This window comes from Branchiostoma lanceolatum, chromosome 1, assembly GCF_035083965.1.
Source record: "Branchiostoma lanceolatum isolate klBraLanc5 chromosome 1, klBraLanc5.hap2, whole genome shotgun sequence".
NCBI lineage: Eukaryota > Metazoa > Chordata > Leptocardii > Amphioxiformes > Branchiostomatidae > Branchiostoma > Branchiostoma lanceolatum.
Window position 1 is genome coordinate 30,718,864 of NC_089722.1, and position 20,518 is coordinate 30,739,381.

Here is a 20,518-nt window from a genome sequence, read left to right on the forward strand (position 1 = left end):
CCATCCGGATTTAATTGGCAACTAGAGCGATAAAACAACAACAATAGACATGGTGGTTGGTGCCAGACCAAGTTTACGTGTGCTGGAACCGTGGGAGAAAGATGTTTTATTCAGAAACGGACTGAAAGTTTGTCGAGGTAAGTGCGGGCCCCAGGAGCACAGGATATACGGTCGACCCGTAATAATCTAACGACACTGGAATAGAAGCGGACTCAGAAATTCTCTGTTTCATGGCAATTGTCATGGACGTCAGACAAGACGGAATTGTTCGCCGACTTTTTTTCTTGATATATGTTGGGGACGATGTGAGGGCCCCGATTATACGATCTGGGACCCAGGCTTCACTCTGACATCGCTTGAAGCTGATAAACCCGCGACATCGGCGTTATGTGTGAAATCAATATTGATGGTGTTAGGTTTCAAAACATGCAGGGGATTCCCCGCGGGATTTCCTTTCCTTTACTTTTAACTTACCCGTGCTGTAACAAGGATTCTGTCAGGATCGACCAGCTTCATGTGGAGGGTGTCCACCCAGCCGGAGACGAAGAAGTTGTATGCCTCCGTTGATTTGTAGGCTTTCATCTGCTCGTTTGTCGCCCATGACGCCGAAAGGACAAGATAATTAACAATGTCCGGGTACTCCACCATCGGCACCAGCGCTAAATCGGTCTGATACGCCGATTTTCGCAGAGCGTAGGGATCGAAACCTATTGTGGCGACCTTGTCCTCGTACCTAGCCTTTGCAACACCATTTAAGGACTGACAATACGAAGACAAAACACTTGGACCCGCAGTAGTTAACTTTGACAGTGCCATCTTTATTATGTTCTATTTGGGGGTTATCATCCAACATGGCGCCCATGCGTGACGTAGCGGTTTTCGAACGTTCTGTGAAAACGAAGAATACACGACCTAGTGTCTGGTTTATACGAGACTTCTTTGTGTTCTCTTAATCTCTCGCGTGAGCAGACGAGATTTCGAGGGGAAGCCATTTTGGTTTTGGACTGTGCGTCGTTTTCCGAAAATGTCTTTGTTTTGAGACGTAATTTCTCCTCCAAGATCACGTTTTACCAGTCACCAAGATGCCAGCCGTTGAAGTACAATCTCAGGCCCCTCCGGAGGTGAGTTTTGTAATGCCAGGTTTTGTAGTAACGCATCTTTGATCTGGTTTATTTTGCGTAAAATTATGTGAGTGTTTGTGTTCTGCGCAACGTGTTAGGGACGTTTCTTACAGGTCTACAAGCTGTTTGGGACGTTTGCACCTGACGATTGTCTAAACAGAATCATATGATAAGTTGTTTTGCTTGTCCTGTAGGTATTCAACAAAATTGTAGAAGCGATTTTGGTCGTTCTGTATCCTCTGTATCTACTGAAATCAAGGCAGAAGAAAATACATCAAATTATAAATTGTATGTATCTGACCAGTTATGAAACTACAAAAAATTATTATACAGAGATAACAGGAGTTTATGTTTAATATGAAACAGAACTGTAACTGTACATCTTACATACATTTTTTTTTTTAACGCTTTATTGAAAATGTACAACATATACAACAAACATATATAAATTCATACAGGATTGTCGCAATATAACAAACTTTAAAACCACATATACATAAAATACTAGAGAACTTAAAGATATCAAAGAAGATGTTAGAAAACTTTCCATCTTTTCATCCATCAGTGGATGACGTCTTCACGTCTGGCACACGACTGCTGGAGTCTGATCTTACATTCTTCAAAACTTGATATGTGGAGCGAGTCTTTTATGTTCAGTTGGTATAGGTAGAATTTGATTACAGTAATAAAGAGATACAGTCTATCCGACTTATCGACAGGCCCATACACTAACTCATGTGGCTCTATCTTAATGATGTTTTCCGTCTCGCTCTTCCACCATTTACAAAACTCTATCCAGATCCTTTTTGCACACTTGCAGTGATACAACAGGTGCATTATATATATAGTTTGCTCCATATTACATTGTGGACATAACCCAGATTCGCTTATTTTTCTTTTGTACAACCACATTTTTGTCGGCAAAAAATTGTGTAGTATCTTAAACATGAAGTTCTGCATATATACGCATTTGGTATCCTTAACGAGTAAGATTATGACTTTGCAAATCACATGCTACCTTTACATGTATGTTTGATGTCTCAAGAAACGAACAAATTATGAGCAAAATTACTTATCATGGTTTTCATCATATTCATCAATACCCCCTAATAAGCCTATCAGGGGCAAAGTAGGGGGGTGGGGGATTTGAGGTCCCAGGCTAGGGCAGGCAGGCCTCCAGCCTGGCACGGAACGACTCAATGGTGGGTCACCGTGGGTGCCATTACATTGACCCATAACTGCCAGACAAGGCATTCCACAGGGGAATGGTACAGGGGAAATATGATATTATATATGAGTATTTATATGTGTCTGTTCTAGAGTTAATGGTTTGGAATGTTTTGCTGTCCACAGCCAATGGCGGAAGAACCGCCTCCAGCTGAGCCCAAGAAGCCCACCGTGGGCATCATCTACCCTCCGCCCGAGGTCAGGAACATCGTCGACAAGACCGCCAGCTTCGTGGCGAGGAACGGGCCAGAGTTCGAATCCAGGATCCGACAGAACGAAATCAACAACCCCAAGTTCAACTTCCTCAACCCAAGTAAGGCAGTATCTCGAGCCTGTGGAAAAAAACCCAGTTGTTGGCAAACCACACTATTTGTAACGTTTATGATACAACAAAATGCACTATACTGTTCTCAATCTTCCTTAGACAATCAGTAACTTAGTGCTAACAAGATGCATTTACTAATTGCTGCTTTAAATACAGCACCTGATATTTTTATTTATTTCAGAAAAATCATTATATAATTTATATGAAGATTGGTTAAACATTGAAAGTAAAGTCTAAAGATTTTACTACAGTACTTTAGAGGTACATGCAGTTAAGTGTTGCTCTTTACAGAAGTTTTCCTCTCCGCTCTGTACAAATTCCAGACCTTTGACACACTTACCTCTGCTTATTACAGATGACCCCTACCATGCCTACTACCAGCACAAGGTCACTGACATCAAGGAGGGCAAAGTTCAGGACTCGTTGATCCCCAAGGTCATGAACTTGTCACAACTCCAGAGTTCAAAGGTTTGTGTCCCTCAGTTCGTTTGTGTATTTAACATTAAATAGGACATGTGTCTCTCCTACATGTACCCTTTATATTTCCTTGAAGAGCAATAAATTTATCAATGTTTGCCTTTCTTCATCTTTAACTTTTTGATTGGAAGTAGCTTTACATGATTGTTCATAATTTTGCTCATATTTTTTGGTCACACCTCAGGAGTGAAGCCAATTGTGCAATGTTGTGTTTCTGATGTTTTTTTTCTGCATCCAGCCCTCCCAGCCACAGGTTGTACAGGAAACAATCGTCCCCAAAGATCCGCCGGCGGAGTTTGAGTTCGTTGCCGACCCTCCCTCCATCTCCGCGTACGATCTGGACATCGTGAAATTGACGGCGCAGTTTGTGGCTCGTAACGGCCGCCAGTTTCTGACCAACCTGATGAACAAGGAACAAAGGAACTACCAGTTTGACTTCCTCCGGCCGCAGCACAGTCTGTTTAACTACTTCACCAAGCTGGTCGAACAGTACACTAAGGTAAGGGATGTTCTAGCCTTGTCTGTCTGTGCTCTGGATTGGGAGATAAGAGTTTGGATGGATTTCAAACCAAATTTGCCTTATCTATCTGCGCTTTGGATGGGAAAATTAGAATTTTGATGGGTTTCTAACCAAATTTGCCAATGTTGATCCACGCTTTGGATGGGAAAATTAAAATTTCAATGGATTTCAGACCAAATGTCTCATCCTCATGTCAAGTCATAATTGATGGATGGTAAACAAAATTTAGGTCAGTACTGAGTAGGAAGGTTGGCCCAGTTGCCAGGGAAAAGTGAAAGTGCTGATTGGGTAAGTGCATGTCCTACGCTTCTAGCCTGATCAGGCCAGTGTGATTTTTCCATGGATGTGGGTAGATGTGGGTAGATACTGGTCCACTAGCTTGACTTTGCTCCCAGAGGCCAACCGACGAACAGTCCTAGAAACTTGTCAGATGCCCGTAAAGCTAGATAGCCCTGGCCTTCAAAATTTTGCTTGATAATTTGCAAGCTTCGTGAGCCGTCCCCGCACAGCACCCCTGAAAGATTTTTTTACTGAAAAATAGGATTTCCTTGCTGCAAGAAAAAATGCATAGAATTTGATAGAAATATGTCTTTTGAATTTTGAGACAGTGAAAAGTAGATTTTTTTTATGTGCTTGTCCTAAATGGCAAGTGTTTTTTTTTAAATTGTCCAATCCTGGAGTCTCATTCAATGGACTGGTTGTGTGTGTTACAGGTACAGCATTGATACAGGACTTCTAACTGGAGTAGGTTGATGATATCAATGATTGAAACCGTTGGTATAACTATTACCTCTGTTGTAGGTTCTCATCCCTCCAAAGAACCTGATGTCTAAGCTGAAGAAGGAAGGAGACAACCCGCGGGAGATCATGAACCAGGTGAAGTACAGAGTGGAGTGGGAGAAGTTCCAGGAGCGAGAGAGGAAGAGAGAGGAGGATGAACGAGAGAGGGAGAGAGTCGCCTTCCTGCAGATTGACTGGCATGACTTTGTGGTGGTGGAGACAGTAGACTTCCAGCCCCATGAAATAGGTACAGCTGTATTTCTAGATCAAGTAAAGATTGATACTAGTGTTTTTATTATCCACAACATAGTGTCTGAAATAAGATAGTACTACGGTAATGCGTTTAGCTTCATGAAATAGGTACAGCTGTGTTTTTGGATCAAGTAAAGATTGATACTAGTGCTTGTACATGTATTTCCATAACAGTCAAACCTGACCAAGAAGACCGCTCATTGGACTGATAAAATCTGGTCTATGTTGACAGGTGACCGGTCACTATAGATGTGTCCATAGTGGTCACATTGGCCTTCTGTGAAGATGGTCACTTACCTGAAATAATATAAGAAGTAAATCTGCATACAGCAAAGTTTTATGTTCCATTAACTTACTCTCACCTCTCAAATAAACGTACCGGTACGTTTATTTTTTTTCGCAAAAAATTCCACCCTGTACATTCTTATTCTAGACGGTACGTTTATTTTTTTTTGAAAAATTGAGGCTTTGCAAACCAGGAATCCCTCTAAAATCGTAAGTCAAGGTTTTTCTGCCCATATTTACCCGGTATTTTTGCTCGTAATTCGCTATTATTCGGCCTACCGGCGTTGATTTTCTCGCCGCTTTGACGGCCCTGTGAAAATTATCCTGGCGGCACTCGTAACATATCGGTCGATATCGCTATGACGCTACAAAGTAAACCGGAAAATAAGACGCGACATTGACATTTTAAAATACAATTTTCATATAAATAACTTTGATAGTCTCTGTTTACATCGTAAACCAAAGCGCGCTGATCAAAAACGTGTGGAGTAGGGTGCACGCCTGCACAGGGAATAATAATTTCCTGACCACTATATCCGTAGTATCGGCAGCGCGGCGGAAGAATTATTTGTTCGCAGAAGACATGTAACACGTTGAAACAACAATCATAACTTAACTTCCCTTGTGATATGTGTTTTGAGGCCACAAAATCTCTAAAACGGCAGAAATATGTCCGATATGATTCGGTAAACAACAGCGCGAAATCGCGAAACATGGCCGCCACTCTCAGGCATGGCGACAGTAAAACTAGCAGCATATTGCGCAGTGCGGATACCGATCTTTAAAATGATACCGTAAACGCATGGAAATATTATATTTTTTGGGCAACGATAGACACACAAGGCCATATTTATTTTCAGAGGGTTCATTTTTTGGAATGATCGTAAGATATTCCAAATTTAGGCGGTTCATCGCGGGTTTCTAGTGTCAACACGTAATGGGTAACTTCTTAGTATGTGCGGTCTGTGACGTTGAGCTACTTTTAGTTTTACAGCCGATCTCTGTTCAATATTGTGGGATTTACCGCGGGAACTCGAAATCCGAGCGTCTCACTTTGTTTTCGACGCTATGGAGCAAAAGTTTATAGACATATTTCTTTTGTGGAAGGACTGTGTTCATATTTGTGTTTTTCTGTGGTTGATGTCTTTAGAAAATATGATCAGGTACTCTGATGATTTTTGTTATATGTCACTGATTGTCAGTCATAATAAAATGATTTAACAATTTTCTTTGATCACTTGCTTCAAGTTCCAAGTAGAAAAAGCATGTATCATGTACATTTTCACTTGTTGAATTTGAAAGCACCGTGGCCCCCGGTTAGGGGTCATAGCAGGGAACCTATGCCCAATTTTTCAATATTAACTATTATATTTTACGAAGAGGCGAGGAAGATCATCATGATTTGAACAAGCTATGGACAGTTATTCTGTTCAATATCTATATACTTAATAGGTATGGCATAATTGACTAAATATAAGTTACCTACCTGCTTATTATCTTATTTCCCTCTGACAGTGACAGTTGTACATGTATGGACACGGTTTACCTAGCCTCGACTGTCGATTTTTGAAAATTTCCGGGGGTTACTTTTATTCCAGGGGGTACTTATATTACCTTTTGAAAATTTGTCCGGGGGGTACTTCTATTCCAGGGGGTACTTCTATTTGAGAGGTGAGAGTAAGGTACTCTGTACAAATCAATTTATTTCATTGCCACACATATCCACTAGGGTCTGTGCCTAGACTGTCTCCAGGACCCGTTCCTCTATCCGGGATAGTATTCAAAAATTTTCCTCTTGGGACTGACAAAAATTTGACCCCATCCATCCAAAAAATCTGAACTTCATTACACAAAATTGATGAAAATGTCAGATTTAACAACATGAGCTCTCAAACAATGAGAGGGTCAGGAAAAAAAAGGTCGAATTTAGAGACAGTCCTAGTCTGTGCATCACGATCTAGAAAATGATGAAACTATAAGTTGTTTCAAACATTTCACGGATGTTTACCTCCCCATCCAGCTAACCTGCCCCCACCCACGACCCCTGACCAGCTGGGTGCCCGTATGCTGATCCAGGAGCGGATCGAGAAGGGGCATACCGCCGAGCCATCCGAGATGGAGATGGAGGTGGAGGATATGGACGAGGCCTCGTCAGAGGATGGTGGGTGGTTACAAGCTTCTGTTACATCTCCCGCCAATATATACTGCTTTTTTTTAAAAAGTTTTTTTAAAGGAAAAATTAGTGCATGCTATAACATCAACCAAGGGGCCTTTGACCCAAGCATTTCAAGGTCTTATAAAGACCTACCCGCTTACCAAATATTACAAAAATCCATCCAGGTATCCTCGACTAGTTATCTTGTGGACAGATGTCTCCGTAAAAAACAACAAGTCACTACAATACCTCTGTTTCACCAAGTTAATGAATTGGATAGAAGGGTTATTGTTTAACAACTTCTCCCCCTCTGTTTTGTTTTTCATGGAATAGCCATATTCGGGTGACAGTGTCATAACAGGTTTTGGAACACTTAGTCTTGACTTTATTTCTATACATCCAATATTTGTCAGTACTGGGTGGTTCCACCTGGGCAAACATGCTGAATTGAGGCCACTTTCGATGCCATATGGCTGTGTTCAGACCCTATGTATTGAATGTGAAGCAATACATATGTGTGGCCAGTTACTGCTGCATTTGACACTGTTATATTATCTCGAGTTAAAACTAACTCTTTAGAATTGTTCTTTATTTTTGGAATTTTGATACAGTCCAGGATAATAGACAGTACTAGCACACCTTTTAACAGTACATTGTCTGTCTCATTTTTCCACAGAGGACGAACGTCCACCACTGCCAGGCACAGCAGACACTACAGAACAGGACATGGATGAAGGGGTATGTGTTGCCTAACTTAAGTTGCTGTCGCGCCGCATGCCTGCGAAGCTCGTGTGTTACGCCGAATGGCAATTATACCGGCTATATAGATACAGATACAGAAGTTTATCCTTACTTTATGCTGTCACATTGAAGAAAAAAGCCTAATGTATGAATTTAACAATAAAACCATAAATCACAGATATACATTGATGCTATCTTGACTGTAACAGTCTAGAATCATAATCAACTGACCTAAAATTGAGTTTTTCAACACTTCAATACATGTTTTGTGCCATGGCCTTAACTATTGGCTACTTTTCTGACAGAATTTTCACTTAAAATGTTTTAAATCATTGATAAATATCCCCTCTCTCTACAGGACTCAGACGTGGATGAGGATGCCCCGACCCCCCCACCACAGCCGCCCCCCGAGGAGGCCCTCCCCCAGCCTCCCCCCCTCCCTCCCCAGCCTGAGGAGGTACAGATCAGAAGAGACTACGATCCTAAAGGTAAGACCTGTGAATTAGAAAAACAATCAATCAGCCAATCAATCAATAAGTCAGTCACAAGTACAGTCAAACCTGTATTAGCGGTCACCTTTGCATAGCGGCCACCTGCCCATAGTGGTCACTTTTTGTCGGTCCCTTGGATTTTTCCCATTGACATAAGCATTAAGAATTAGGCTATAGCGGCCACCTGTCCAACGCGGTCGCGGCCAGACGATTTTCGGTCCCGCGAGTACAGTAACACTGCCGATAACGGTCACGGAGCGCCGGTAGAAGCCGCATCGCCACCGCACGCCGGGTTCAAAATCTTCATTTTTTCACGCAGTTATCAAATTTATGCGGCCTCAACTGGATAGGATCATAATAAAGAAAACCAGAATGTTTTATCTTTGTTAGAAAATCCATGGTTTGACGCGAAGTCAAGTATAGTTTTCTTCACATGGCTTGCGTTTGTACATCGTGGTAAAATTGACAATTTCTGTGCATTTCGACTGGACAAATATTACGGCAGCCTTTTGGAAAATACAACCCACACATGTACCTGATGCGGTAAGTTCGTGAAATGTTTGAATGCCGGCCCAATTTCCGTTTTCACCGGGAATTCATTCAAATCCAAAAGCATCAAAATGAATGTGGATAATACTACTATGATGTAAATTTGGGCTGTAGCAATTTTCTGAAAAGACAAAAAGGCCCTCAAAAGAGCGACCTTCTTCTGAGTACCCTTTTAGGATAATGGTAGATGCTGATCAACACAAGCCACAACAAGAGACTGAGGAAAATTGTCGCCACGATTTTATGTTTGAAAACGGTCGAAAACGAACAGTAAGTGACCGTTAAGAACATGTATTTTGTTCTTAACTAACTAGGAGTAAAAGAACAACAATCGAACTTCTAAAATGTGCCTTACCTGTTTACATGTGTACTGTGCGGTGAATAAATGTATCTCGAGCTCAGTGGGTACTGAAAATATGTGTCACTCGTGGTCAATTAATCGACATTTTCCCCATAGCGGCCACCTGTTCTTAGCGGCCAGTTTTGGCCAGTCCCTTGAGTGACCGCTATAGACAGGTTTGACTGTACATGTTTCCAAAATAAAAAACAGACTTTAAACTGCTGGAGTTACTTTATATTTACCTGAGCATTATAACAGTACCAATTTCTCCTTTCCTTTTGGTTCCAACCACAAACCAACATTAGGCTAAACACATCTTTTTAGTTGGTGCCTGGCTGGGCTAAATTAGATTGATTTTGTAGTAGCAGACATTTAAGTAAGCGAAACATGTTAGTGTAAGTGAAATCAGTCAGGCTTTTGTTTGTCCATAATATTTAGACAAATGGATACATTTTTACTCTGGAGAGAAAAAAACATCAAATTAGAATACTTGCCGAGTGTTTTAATTATCTCTATTATATCTATTTCCCCAGCTGCTCGCATCCAGCCCCCGACCATCCAGGACACGACAGCGTGGGTCGTGTCGCCTATCACGGGTGAGCGGATCCCGGTAGACAAGCTGCAGGAGCACATGCGCATCAGTCTGCTGGACCCGCGTTGGGTGGAGGAGAAACAGAGCTCCCTCAAGGAGAAGCAGCAACAGGAGGAGGTCTTCGCTCCAGGTTAGCTTCTCTTGATTTTATTTTTTTAATTTTTTAAAATCTTTAATTACAGGTTTGCGTAGTGAAACCTGTGTAGGATCCGCTGGGTTGTGTGAGGGCTGCCATCTTGAATTGTGATGACACAGATGGCCATTTTGTATTTACATGTTTTAGTATCAAAACCTATGATGGTTTCGTCGGCATGTGTAGTGGCCGCCATCTTGATTTTGTGACGTAGCAGGGTAGTCATACCATTTCATTAGGAGGGGTGTTTTGGGGGATCGCTAGCGTTCTCTCTATTTTTAACAAATCGGCACACAACTATCACACATTCAACTCAAATAAAAAGTAAAATTTAATACCGATTCATATTTATAAAAAGACCCCGTAATCGCTAAACTAACATAGCAAACCTGAATTATATGTAGCACAAATACTTAACTCTAGTTTTTTAAATTTTTAAATTCTTTTCATTTTTAATCTTTTTGGTTAGAATTGCAACGGTGCAATACACATGGGACACAGTAGCCGTCTTAACGCTTGAGAGGAAGTGAGGAAAGTCCTGTAAAGTGCCTTTACCAAGAGCACAACATCGGTGGCGTCAGGGGATTCGAACCTGTGACCGCTTAGGTTCTGGGCCGAAAACCCTGCTGTCACGCCTCACGACCCTACCCTCTTTTGTTTTTGATATTAAAGAGGATAGACAATAGATCGATCCCATAGTCTTGCCCACTGTGGTCAAAATGTACAGATGCAAAATAAAAACATACAAATGGTCAGGTTTCTTCTGTTGCTGTTAGTTTGAAAAAAGGATAGATAACAACTTCTTGAAAAATTATTGTGGGATTTGTGGCATAAAGTCAGCAATTTCCTTTTTCAGGACAACATTTCATCAAAATGTTCTTCTTTAGCGATACAGTTTCATTTGTTTGTTAGCCTGTCCTTCTCAAAATGTTTGCTGCTTTTTTGTTATTATCAACCTGATGAATCTTTCCTTTTTTTTAACAACAATCCTCTTTGCTCTTTTTTTGGTGTTGTGTTAAAAGCAGTTTATGTATAAGCCTGACTCAGTAAAGAACTCACGAAAATTGTGCACATTGTGGAGGAGGCAAGCACTGATACTTTGTGTGTGTTGTATAGAAGTTAAACCATATTTTTTTGTCCACAGGATCTGCCATCGACAGCAGTCTGAAGATGCTTGCCGAACGCCGTACTGATATTTTCGGTGCGGGTGACGAGGAGACTCGCATCGGTCGCAAGCTCGGAGAGGAAGAGAAGAAGACGACCAAGGTGACATGGGACGGTCACACCGCAAGTATGGAGGCCACGACAAGGGCAGCACAGAAGAACATCACTCTACAGGAGCAGATCGAAGCCATCCACAAGGCAAAAGGACTCACAGCTGACGAAGAGAAGGAAAAGATTGGTCCTGCCATCCCTGCCCAGACAACAGTAGACCAGACCCCCACAACAAGCACCATCCCCACCAAACCCCCCATCCCCCTCCCTACCCCACACACCACTATCGCACACCACGTACCTATGGCGATACCCATACCAGCCCCACCCAAGCCACCGATGCCTCCTCAGATGTTACAGCAGCTTCGGCCCCACGTAAACCTCATCCCCCGGCCCCCCATGCCACCCCAACCCCACATGCTCATCGCCCGCCCCCCTATGGTCCCACCCCCTATGGCCCAAATGGCGAGGGCGGCAGGCTTTGCCTTCCCCCCTGGCACCATGCCGACTCAGCCGCCCCGCCCTCCAATGTCCATGCAACAGTTTGTCCCCGCCCCTCCCCCTGTCCCCGCACCCCCTCGCCCCATCATCCAAGAGCGCCCCCCTGCCACCGAGGAGCCGGCAGCTAAGAAACAGAAGACGGAGGATTCCCTGGTCTCGGAGGAAGAGTTCCTGAAGAGAAACAAGGGTCCGGTCACATTCAAGGTCATCGTGCCCAAGATGGACGACAAGAGCGAATGGAACCTGAACGGACAGACTCTGACCTTCACCCTGCCTGTTACCGACACTGTGAGTCAAACTTATGGCAATTGGATATATCTTTTTATGTCATACCTGGGCGTGATACGGGTGTCCCGGACCGTGTGATAACTATCCGTATCACATGAGGTTTAAAGTAATATCACACGGCCGTCAGGCGATCCTACCCGCGGTCAGGCTGGTACCTCGGGTGATAAGGAATACCCGTGTTGTTTTCTATATCTATTGTAGAGAAAGGTATTGAGTAAATACAGCTGATACTATACCTTTTATGTTATGTTATCTTTGCTATGTTACAGAAAATTTACTTTATATCATTTTCACATCGTAATCTACAGAGTATCTGAATAGATCTCCTGTCCTTCTGAACAGCTGGACACAAATTACAGAACTTGAACTTGAAGTATCTCCCTCTTTTTCCTCAGGTGTCCGTTATCAAGGCTAAGATCCACGAGGCTCTGGCAATGCCTGCTGGGAAACAGAAGCTACAGTATGAGGTAAGACTTTTGCTCTCCCTAACTTCACTTGTGGAATGTGTGGCTATAGCTAGAAGAGGGTTAAGCACAGTTGGATATTTTTGTTTGGGGCATTGTGGTGACAAATGTTTTTTATACAGCCATGAAAGCATTTGCTCCCAAGTTTTTTTTTTTTTTAAATTTAGAGACAGAAGTAAAAAAAAAAAAAAGTGTTTTAACCTTACAAACATTTTCACGTAACCCTCATATTTCTTCTTCCTTGACTTTACATTAAAAGAGAGGAAGGTGCTGACAATCATGCATTTGTTGCTGTTTTGTTTGTTTTATTTTACACAGGGTATCTTTATCAAGGACTCCAACACGCTGGCTTTCTACAACATGACCCATGGAGCAACTATCCAACTGGCACTGAAGGAGAGAGGAGGAAGGAAGAAGTAGAACAACAGGCGTAAAACTTAAGACTGAGAAAAGACAGTGATAAACATTGAATTTTACAACCCAAACTGTGAACGCTAGATAACTTCCTGTCAAATCAGTACAAGGTCTTAACGAGGTTGCTTATGAAGATCTTTATCCTAATTTGTCTTTGACGAGTCCCATGATGACTGAATGCTGCACATTTTAAATGGTATTGTATCATATGTTTATGTCCACAATTTTTCTCCAATTCCTTGCATAGCTGCCAATTCACGGGGAAAAGTAGGAGAGAACTGAGAAAACTAGGACGTTGTGGCTCTCTGAAATAACTTGAATTTCTGAACTGCAATTCTGTATGTCTTTACACCAAGACATAGTCTTTCAGTTTAAATGGTGAGCACTCAGCCCAACTTATAGTATCCTTTTGTTCCTGTAAAAGTCACTGCTTGCACTAGCCCCCCAAAAGAATCCCATATCCTAGAAACATATGGACTAGATGTATACATGTAGTACCAAGAATGTCATTTATTTTAAAAGATAACATGTTGAAAAGTCTTGATATTTGTAACTTAAAACATAATGAAAACGTCATGTAAAGATGGGTAAAGAAACATAATGGGCACATTTTTACTCTGCATCTATGATCAATGATTGTGTTAAGAACTTCATGGAAGGAATAAATGTCTCGACATAAACTGGTTTTGACATGTGAATATGGCCTTATTCATTGTTGCTTCCAACATCGTCAATCTGTGTGCCAGTGTTGTATGTGAGACCAGAATACTTCGTCTATAAATGGTATGAGAAACCGTGTAACAAAGAGACCCCTAGAGGGTTTTACAGGAGATTGATGTTCACCAAATAACATTAAAATACAGATCGAAGTACATGTACCAACAACAAAATAAGGGGAGATATAATACCATAAACTAACATATTCCTTACTCGAAATGATACATGATGCACTCTATACAAAAATGAAGCTAGCTGCGGTACAGTCGTCCTTTCTATGATACATGTATATGAAATCTAAACCTCTGGTATCATCTAAAACAGTATTTGTAGTATACAGTAAATATAAATTCTGAAGCTATTGTTTCATTATCATCTGATCGTGATGCATGATTCAAACATGATTGATCTGTTGCATTGTCATTCAAAAAAACTTGTCTACAACACTTTTTTTAAAACTTGGTTTAGAGTCATAAATTTCTTCAGCCATCAAGAGCCCTCTGCATACTTTGTATTTGTTTCTTGTACTCCATCGCTGTCGTATGATCACCAATGTTGGTACATGCTACATACAGGTTGTGAAGTGTTCCAAAAATATGCGGATGCGCCGTGTTTTCTCCATACAAAGTTTTCTTTATCGTTAGTGACTGTTGGAAGTAGCTAACTGCTTTCTTGTGATCACCGAGAATAGCCCAAGACAATCCAAGGCTGTTTAGTGATGAGACAATGTCTGGATGTGCCGTGTTATCTCCATAGATAATTTTCTTTCCCGTGAGTGACTGTTTGTGGTAGCTAATTGCTTTCCTCTGATCACCTTGTAACATCCAAGATGACCCCAGGCCGCTAAATGACGCGGCAACGACCGGATGTGCCGTGTTATCTCCATAGATAGTTTTCAACATCGTTAGTGCCTGTTCGTAGTAGCTGATTGCTTTCTTTTGATTGCCGAGTTTACTCCAAGATAATCCTAGGTCATTAAGTGACGAAGCAATGCCCGGGTGTGCCGTGTTGTTTCCGTAGATAATTTTACTCATCGTTAGATACCGTTCATAGAAGCTGATTGCCTTCTTGTGATCATCGAGTTCACTCCAAGATAATCCTAGGTTGTAAAGTAGCGTGGCAATGACCGGGTGTCCTGCTTTGTCTCCATGGATGATTTTCATCATTGATAGTGACTGTTCGAGGTAGCTGATTGCTTTTTTGTGATTGCCGAGATTACTCCAGGTTAGCCGCATGATGACCAATGACTTGGCCGTACCAGGATGTACCGTGTTGGCGCCATTGATAGTTTTCCACATCGTTAGTGACTGTTCGTGGTAGCTGATTGCTTTTTTGTGATCACCGAGTTGATTCAAAGACAATCCAAGGTTTTTTTAGTAATGAGGCAATGTCCGGATGTGCCGTGTTGTCTCCATAGATAGTTTTCCACATCGTTATTGACTGTTCGTGGTAGCTGATTGCGTTCTTCTGATCGCCGAGTTCCATCCAGGATGATCCCAGGCTGTTTAGTGTCGTGGCAATGTCCGGATGTTCCGTGTTATCTCCATAGACAGTTTTCATCATTGTTAGTGCCTGTTCATAGTAGCTGATTGCTTTCTCATGATTGCCGAGCTCACTCCAAACTGATCCTAGGTTCTGAAGTGACGAGGCAATTTCTGGGTGTGCCGCGTTGTCTCCATGGATAGTTTTCATCATCGTTAGCGACTGTTCGATGTAGCTGATTGCTTTTTTCTGATCACCAAGTCGACCCCAAGACAATCCAAGGCTGTTTAGTGACCCGGCAATGTCTGGATGTGGCGTGTTGTGTCCATAGATAGTTTTTCTCATCGATAGTGACTGTTTGTGGTAGCCGATAGCTTTCTTGTGATCACCGAGTTTAATCCAAGCTAATCCCAGGCTGTTAAATGACGAGGCAATGGCCGGATGTGCCGTGTTCCCTCCATAGATAGTTTTCTCCATCGTTAGTGATTGTAGTAGCTGATTGCTTTCCTCTGGTCGCCTAGATAACTCCAAGCCGATCCTAAGTTGCCAAGTGACGAGGAAATGTCCGGATGTGCCGTGTTGGATCCATAGATAGTTTTTCGCACCGTTAGTGACTGTTCGTGGTAGCTGATTGCTTTCTGATGATAACCGAGTCTACTCCAAGATGACCCCAGGTTGTTTAGAGATCCAGCAATGTCTGGATGTGCCGTGCTGGGTCCATAGATAATTTTTTCCATCGTTAGTGCCTCCTCTTGGTAGTTAATTGCCTTATGATCGTTAAGTCTGCTCCAAGAAAATCCCAAGTTGTGAAGAACCCCGGCAATGTCTGGATGTGCCGTGCTGTCGCCGTGGATAGTTTTTGTCACCGCTAGTGACTGTTCGTAGTAGCTAATTGCTTTCTTGTAATCGCCGAGTTCGCTCCAAGACCATCCCAGATTCCCGAGTAACACGGCGATACCCATATTTACCGTGTTTTCTCCACAAATAGTTTTTGTCACCCTTAGTGACTGTTCAAAGTAACTGATTGCTTTTTTCAGATCGCCAAGTTTAGCTCAAGATAATCCGAGGTTGAGAAGTGTTGCGGCATTGTCCTGGTGCGCCGTATCTCCGTAGATATGTTTACGTATCATTCGTGACTGCTCGAAGAGACTTATTGCCTTTGCATCATTTCCGTAGAAGGCCCAAGATTCTCCCAATTTTTCAAGTATTACCGAACGTTTCATCATGTCTCCACCGGCCTCTGTTAGTGCTGCTTGGAAATGGCGTATGGATTTCTCTGGCAGGTATAACGTTCTAGCTATTAGGCCTTTACATTCATTGGAGGTATCGAAGATGGTCCTTTCTAACACACTCAATTTCGGATGAACGTCAAAAAAGTCCTTGACCATGACTAGTATACATTTCTGCAAAGGAACAACCCTGTAATAGTATCGAAAAAGAACTTTAGTATCAGGAATGTGGAATACCGACATCAGGGTAGTGCTAGGTGCATTTTGCACCTTTGGTTGGAGCTTCATTTTGACAAGGGGCGACATGCCGTCTTTCTGACCCCCGTTGTTTAAGTATGTTCTCAATCGGAGCTCTGCTGAGATGCTGGTCAGTACGGTAAGGTGGGTTGCATTCTCTTCAGTCTTTCCCCTTGTCTTTAATTCATCTATCACATCCCACGTGCTAGTGAGTGTGATCTGACACCACAGAGCTAGTACTTCAATGGCTATACCTGGAAAACGATAGATGTCTTTCTTGACATTTAACAGTTGTCCCTCCGTCTTTAGGGGGTGAAACTGCTCCCTGTTCTCCCACAACATTTTCAGAACAGACAGCGGGGACTTGAAACGTGATAGTAGATCACCGGTGATGATCCCCTCGAGTTTTTCCTTGTACTCAGTAACCAGTGTGTCCTCCCCTGTCAGGAAAACCACCCGCCTGAGGATGTCTGACAGATGATACCCTTCTGCCAGGGAAACCTCCAGCTGCTGAAACTTTGCCATTTCGGCAGGTGTCTGTATAAGACTAACGGGATGTTTGGTCTTCGTTTTGTCTCTTCCAAATGGAGTCTTACATGCCCACGGCATGAAGCCGTCGAAAGCGAACCCACGCGGTGTCACAGAGTCAAAGAACCAATCTTTCTCTGCGGGGTCCTCAGATTGAAAATCATTCAATGAAGGAATGGCCAGTGGTGGGAGAATTGTCTCTCCGAGGTTGATGACTTTCAGATGGAGGTAGTGAGTTAGGTTGAGGAAGTACCTTCGTGTGACGTCATTATCCTTCCCTTCCTCAATAAGAATGGCGAACTCCAGGTCAGAGTAGGGTGTGACCAGTTCTGTCGCCTGTGAACCCAATCCGATGAAAGCGTACTTACATGGAGGAGGACCGAGTACGGCAATGCATTCATCAACAAGGTCTCGGATGAACATCTGTCTATCCCTGGCGGTGTTCTTGAATAAAGCCTTTACTGCTTCAGCTCGCTCCGCCTCGGCTGTTATCATGACTGGATCGTCCTCGTCGTATTGGTATGGGTTGTGTTGCTGATCGATGGCGTCTAGTTGTGACTTAGCACGCATGCGCGTCTCTTCTAACCTTTTCTGATCACGTTTGGCCGAGTTAGAGGAACACAGGTTGGTTTCCACATTTGCTGTGTAATAGAGGAAGCATTGTTCTGTCTTTTGCAGGCATTTAATTACATCGTGGTAATTTTTGTCTGTTCTGGCCATGGCTGCGTTGTACAAAGCTGCTGCCTGTGTGAATTTCCTACCTTCTTTTGTTCTCTTGCCCTGCTGCACGTAGACGTCACCCAGTCTGCACAGACAGTCGGCCTCTTTACATCGATCGGGTTTGTTAGGATCTGTATGTATACAAAATATTCAACATACATTTGTATCTATTTGCACATGAAATACGTATGTCATTAAATGGGCAGCTCGAGGTACTACTTTTATGATTACATGAGCCTGCTTCCTTCGTTCTAAGAAAATTCTATTATGAGCAAATATGCAACATACATGAAAGGCAAGGCAGACATTTTGGGTAGCAAATCTGCAAATGAAGAAAACATTTGTCTCTTGATACAAGCTAATCCCAAGCAAACGGACGCACCATGAATTAGTCTCAGGGCAGATGCAAAGTTCTGTTCTGCCACATCCAGCTTCTCATCAGTCAGTGCGCGGTCCCTTGTTTTCAGGTGATCCTCATAAGTCCTGAGAAGTGGCGAAGATATTCACAAGTTGTAGATTCTATGTTAGTTGTTTAGCACCATATATAACGATGATGAGTCCAAACAAATCATCCGTAAATAAGAGATACTAAGTAATTTTAGTAATGCACACTGAGACATAGTGGATTCAAAAACAATAAGACTAGCTTCGAAAATACAATTTCACCACGGAAAAAATCGAACTGGCTGACAATGAAATAGAATTGAAATTTTTCAATGATAATTTCATCATTCATCTGTTCGTAAACATTTCCTGATCTCGTCTACAATCAAGACAATTTGTATGTATCTTTTCGTAACCACAAATTCATATTATATTGACCTAATCTGATAACGTTAGCGACAAAGCAAACATTACCACTCCTGTGCTTACATGGATTGTTGACTCTTTGCATGGCCGATGGCGTCAGTGTTTGGAGACGTCATCGGGGAGTCCCTTGGCACGTGACCCTTTTGTTGATGGACTCTGTGCTTTGGACTCTTTGATAATGTGAAAGTACAATGTTCAGAATGCAACTGTGGCCAACTATAGCCAACGCTGTAATGACATGTACAAAGATCATCATATTAGATCTTTCTAGAGGAACTTCGTACACGTAATTCGAACGCTTACCTTATATGGTCGCAGGTACATTTCGAACATTTACAAATAGTAACAATAAATAATAATGGGGTGTTTTAGCATCAAAGTCTAACCTTGCTAATAGACACTTGACAAGAAACTTAAGGCCTCATTCAACACATTTTTGAGTCAATTTTGTATCTTAGTTTGCTTCGTTGGGGAGGCTGAGATAATGAACGCATTATCAAACTGCCACTATGATATGGATAACTTGTTAAGATGTGACGTGGTCAAGAATCTCGACCAGCTGCCATTAAAACATGGAATTACGTCATGAGAAATTCTCTAGTTCACAAATAACCAAAGCTGCAGATGTGGGACAGATAATGTTCATTTAATAATATATCTCTAAAATACTTTTTTTTCATCAGGTATTATAAAAATGAGGATGGTTACCTTATTTCCAATCGTCTTCATTTCTTGCCTGATTCTTGCCGTGTACAATAAGCGATGAACGAGTGCCATTGTGCCCTGGATCCGCCCACACCGTGCCAGTGCAGTGTTGTACAGAGCACTTGCCTTTGTCAGATCTGTGGTGTCTTTAGTTTCTGTGCCTCTTTTCAGGAACATGCCACCGAGACTCTTGATCGCCTCCGTCTCTAACATATTGTCCCCATTTACGATCCCTTCTAGCATTACCTTGGTATATTCAATAAGTAAAGAATCTCTATTACCACTGAAAGTCAGCTTTCGGTCCAGTTGTAGGAACTTCGTAGCTACTTTGGTGAGAGAAGAGGTTTTCTTGCCGCTAGTAAGGGGCTCATAGCTATTTGAGTCTGTAAATTGCTTCCCTGACCTTAATTTCACTGCAAAGTGGTAACGATAGTCGAGACTTTCTCCCACATCTGCGTCCTCACACAAGAGCAGTGCAGTCCTGTACAACACCATGGCATTGTCGAACTTCTCTGGTTGCTTGTAGAGTCTTCCCTTCTCCAAGTTCACGTCTCCCAGGCTTTTGAGCACCTCCACTTCCGCATACCTGTCCATGTTCGCCATGGCGTCCAGCAGGGCGAGGAGGTAGTTTGTCTCCGTACGCACTAGTCCGAGTCTCTTACTCTTGGCGTCCACCGCGCGAAGTTTCTCACAGATCCTCAACATTATGGGTACAGGATGATTCTTAATGAATCTTAAATCACTTACACGTTGAGAAAAGTAGACATCACTCAGACGGCAGACTCGTAACATTTTGAGTACTGGATGATTCTACAGGATCTTAAATCAGATGACACCGATCTCGGATAAGCTGGCATTGCAAGCAACATGGCGTACAACTAACTGCGTAGCAAACATGTATAAACTGGTACAACACACTGTAGACTTTGACCCTTTATCACGAGGACTGTGTTTGTTCCTCTTACAGGACTGAGGGGGCAAAGTCAACAGGTTTTGTCGTACGGGAACATACAGACCTTGTTAAGTTGCTGTGCCGGGGAAAGCAGTTAGGATCTCGTTAAGTTCTGCATGTTCTTCCTTTTGAAAGGCTTCAAAATACAAAAGAATAACGTTACATGTACACATTTTGATTTTAATGATATAGAAATAGGTAAAGTATTTTTCGTGGAATAGTGCATGGATATATTACAGTGGTAATATGTTTAACTTTGACAAATGTA

The 20,518-nt window shown here is 42.3% G+C and overlaps 2 protein-coding genes across 3 annotated transcripts; one reads left to right on the plus strand and one right to left on the minus strand.

Moving 5' to 3' along the window:
- The first annotated feature begins 958 nt into the window (after positions 1-958).
- On the plus strand, positions 959-13,568 carry LOC136448340 (splicing factor 3A subunit 1-like). The gene is made up of 12 exons (XM_066447748.1): positions 959-1,121; positions 2,475-2,661; positions 3,029-3,141; positions 3,389-3,649; positions 4,472-4,697; positions 7,008-7,148; positions 7,819-7,880; positions 8,242-8,371; positions 9,797-9,985; positions 11,133-11,992; positions 12,388-12,459; positions 12,775-13,568. Exons 1-12 carry the CDS (start codon positions 1,083-1,085, stop codon positions 12,874-12,876), a joined length of 2,382 nt encoding a protein of 793 aa, XP_066303845.1. The 5' UTR covers positions 959-1,082; the 3' UTR covers positions 12,877-13,568.
- LOC136448327 (uncharacterized) lies at positions 13,363-20,200 on the minus strand. 2 transcript variants are annotated; one of them, XR_010757864.1, is made up of 5 exons: positions 19,302-20,200; positions 18,657-18,763; positions 18,166-18,266; positions 13,714-17,914; positions 13,363-13,574 (listed from the first exon to the last, which is right to left on the minus strand). XR_010757864.1 is itself a non-coding variant. In XM_066447732.1 (4 exons), the coding sequence occupies exons 1-4, from the start codon at positions 20,088-20,090 to the stop codon at positions 16,122-16,124; spliced, it is 2,790 nt and encodes a 929-aa protein (XP_066303829.1). In that variant the 5' UTR covers positions 20,091-20,200; the 3' UTR covers positions 13,363-16,121. The 2 variants fall into 2 exon arrangements, 1 of the variants encoding a protein (XP_066303829.1); XM_066447732.1 differs by having other exon boundaries at positions 13,363-17,914.
- Between the last annotated feature and the right edge of the window lie 318 nt (positions 20,201-20,518).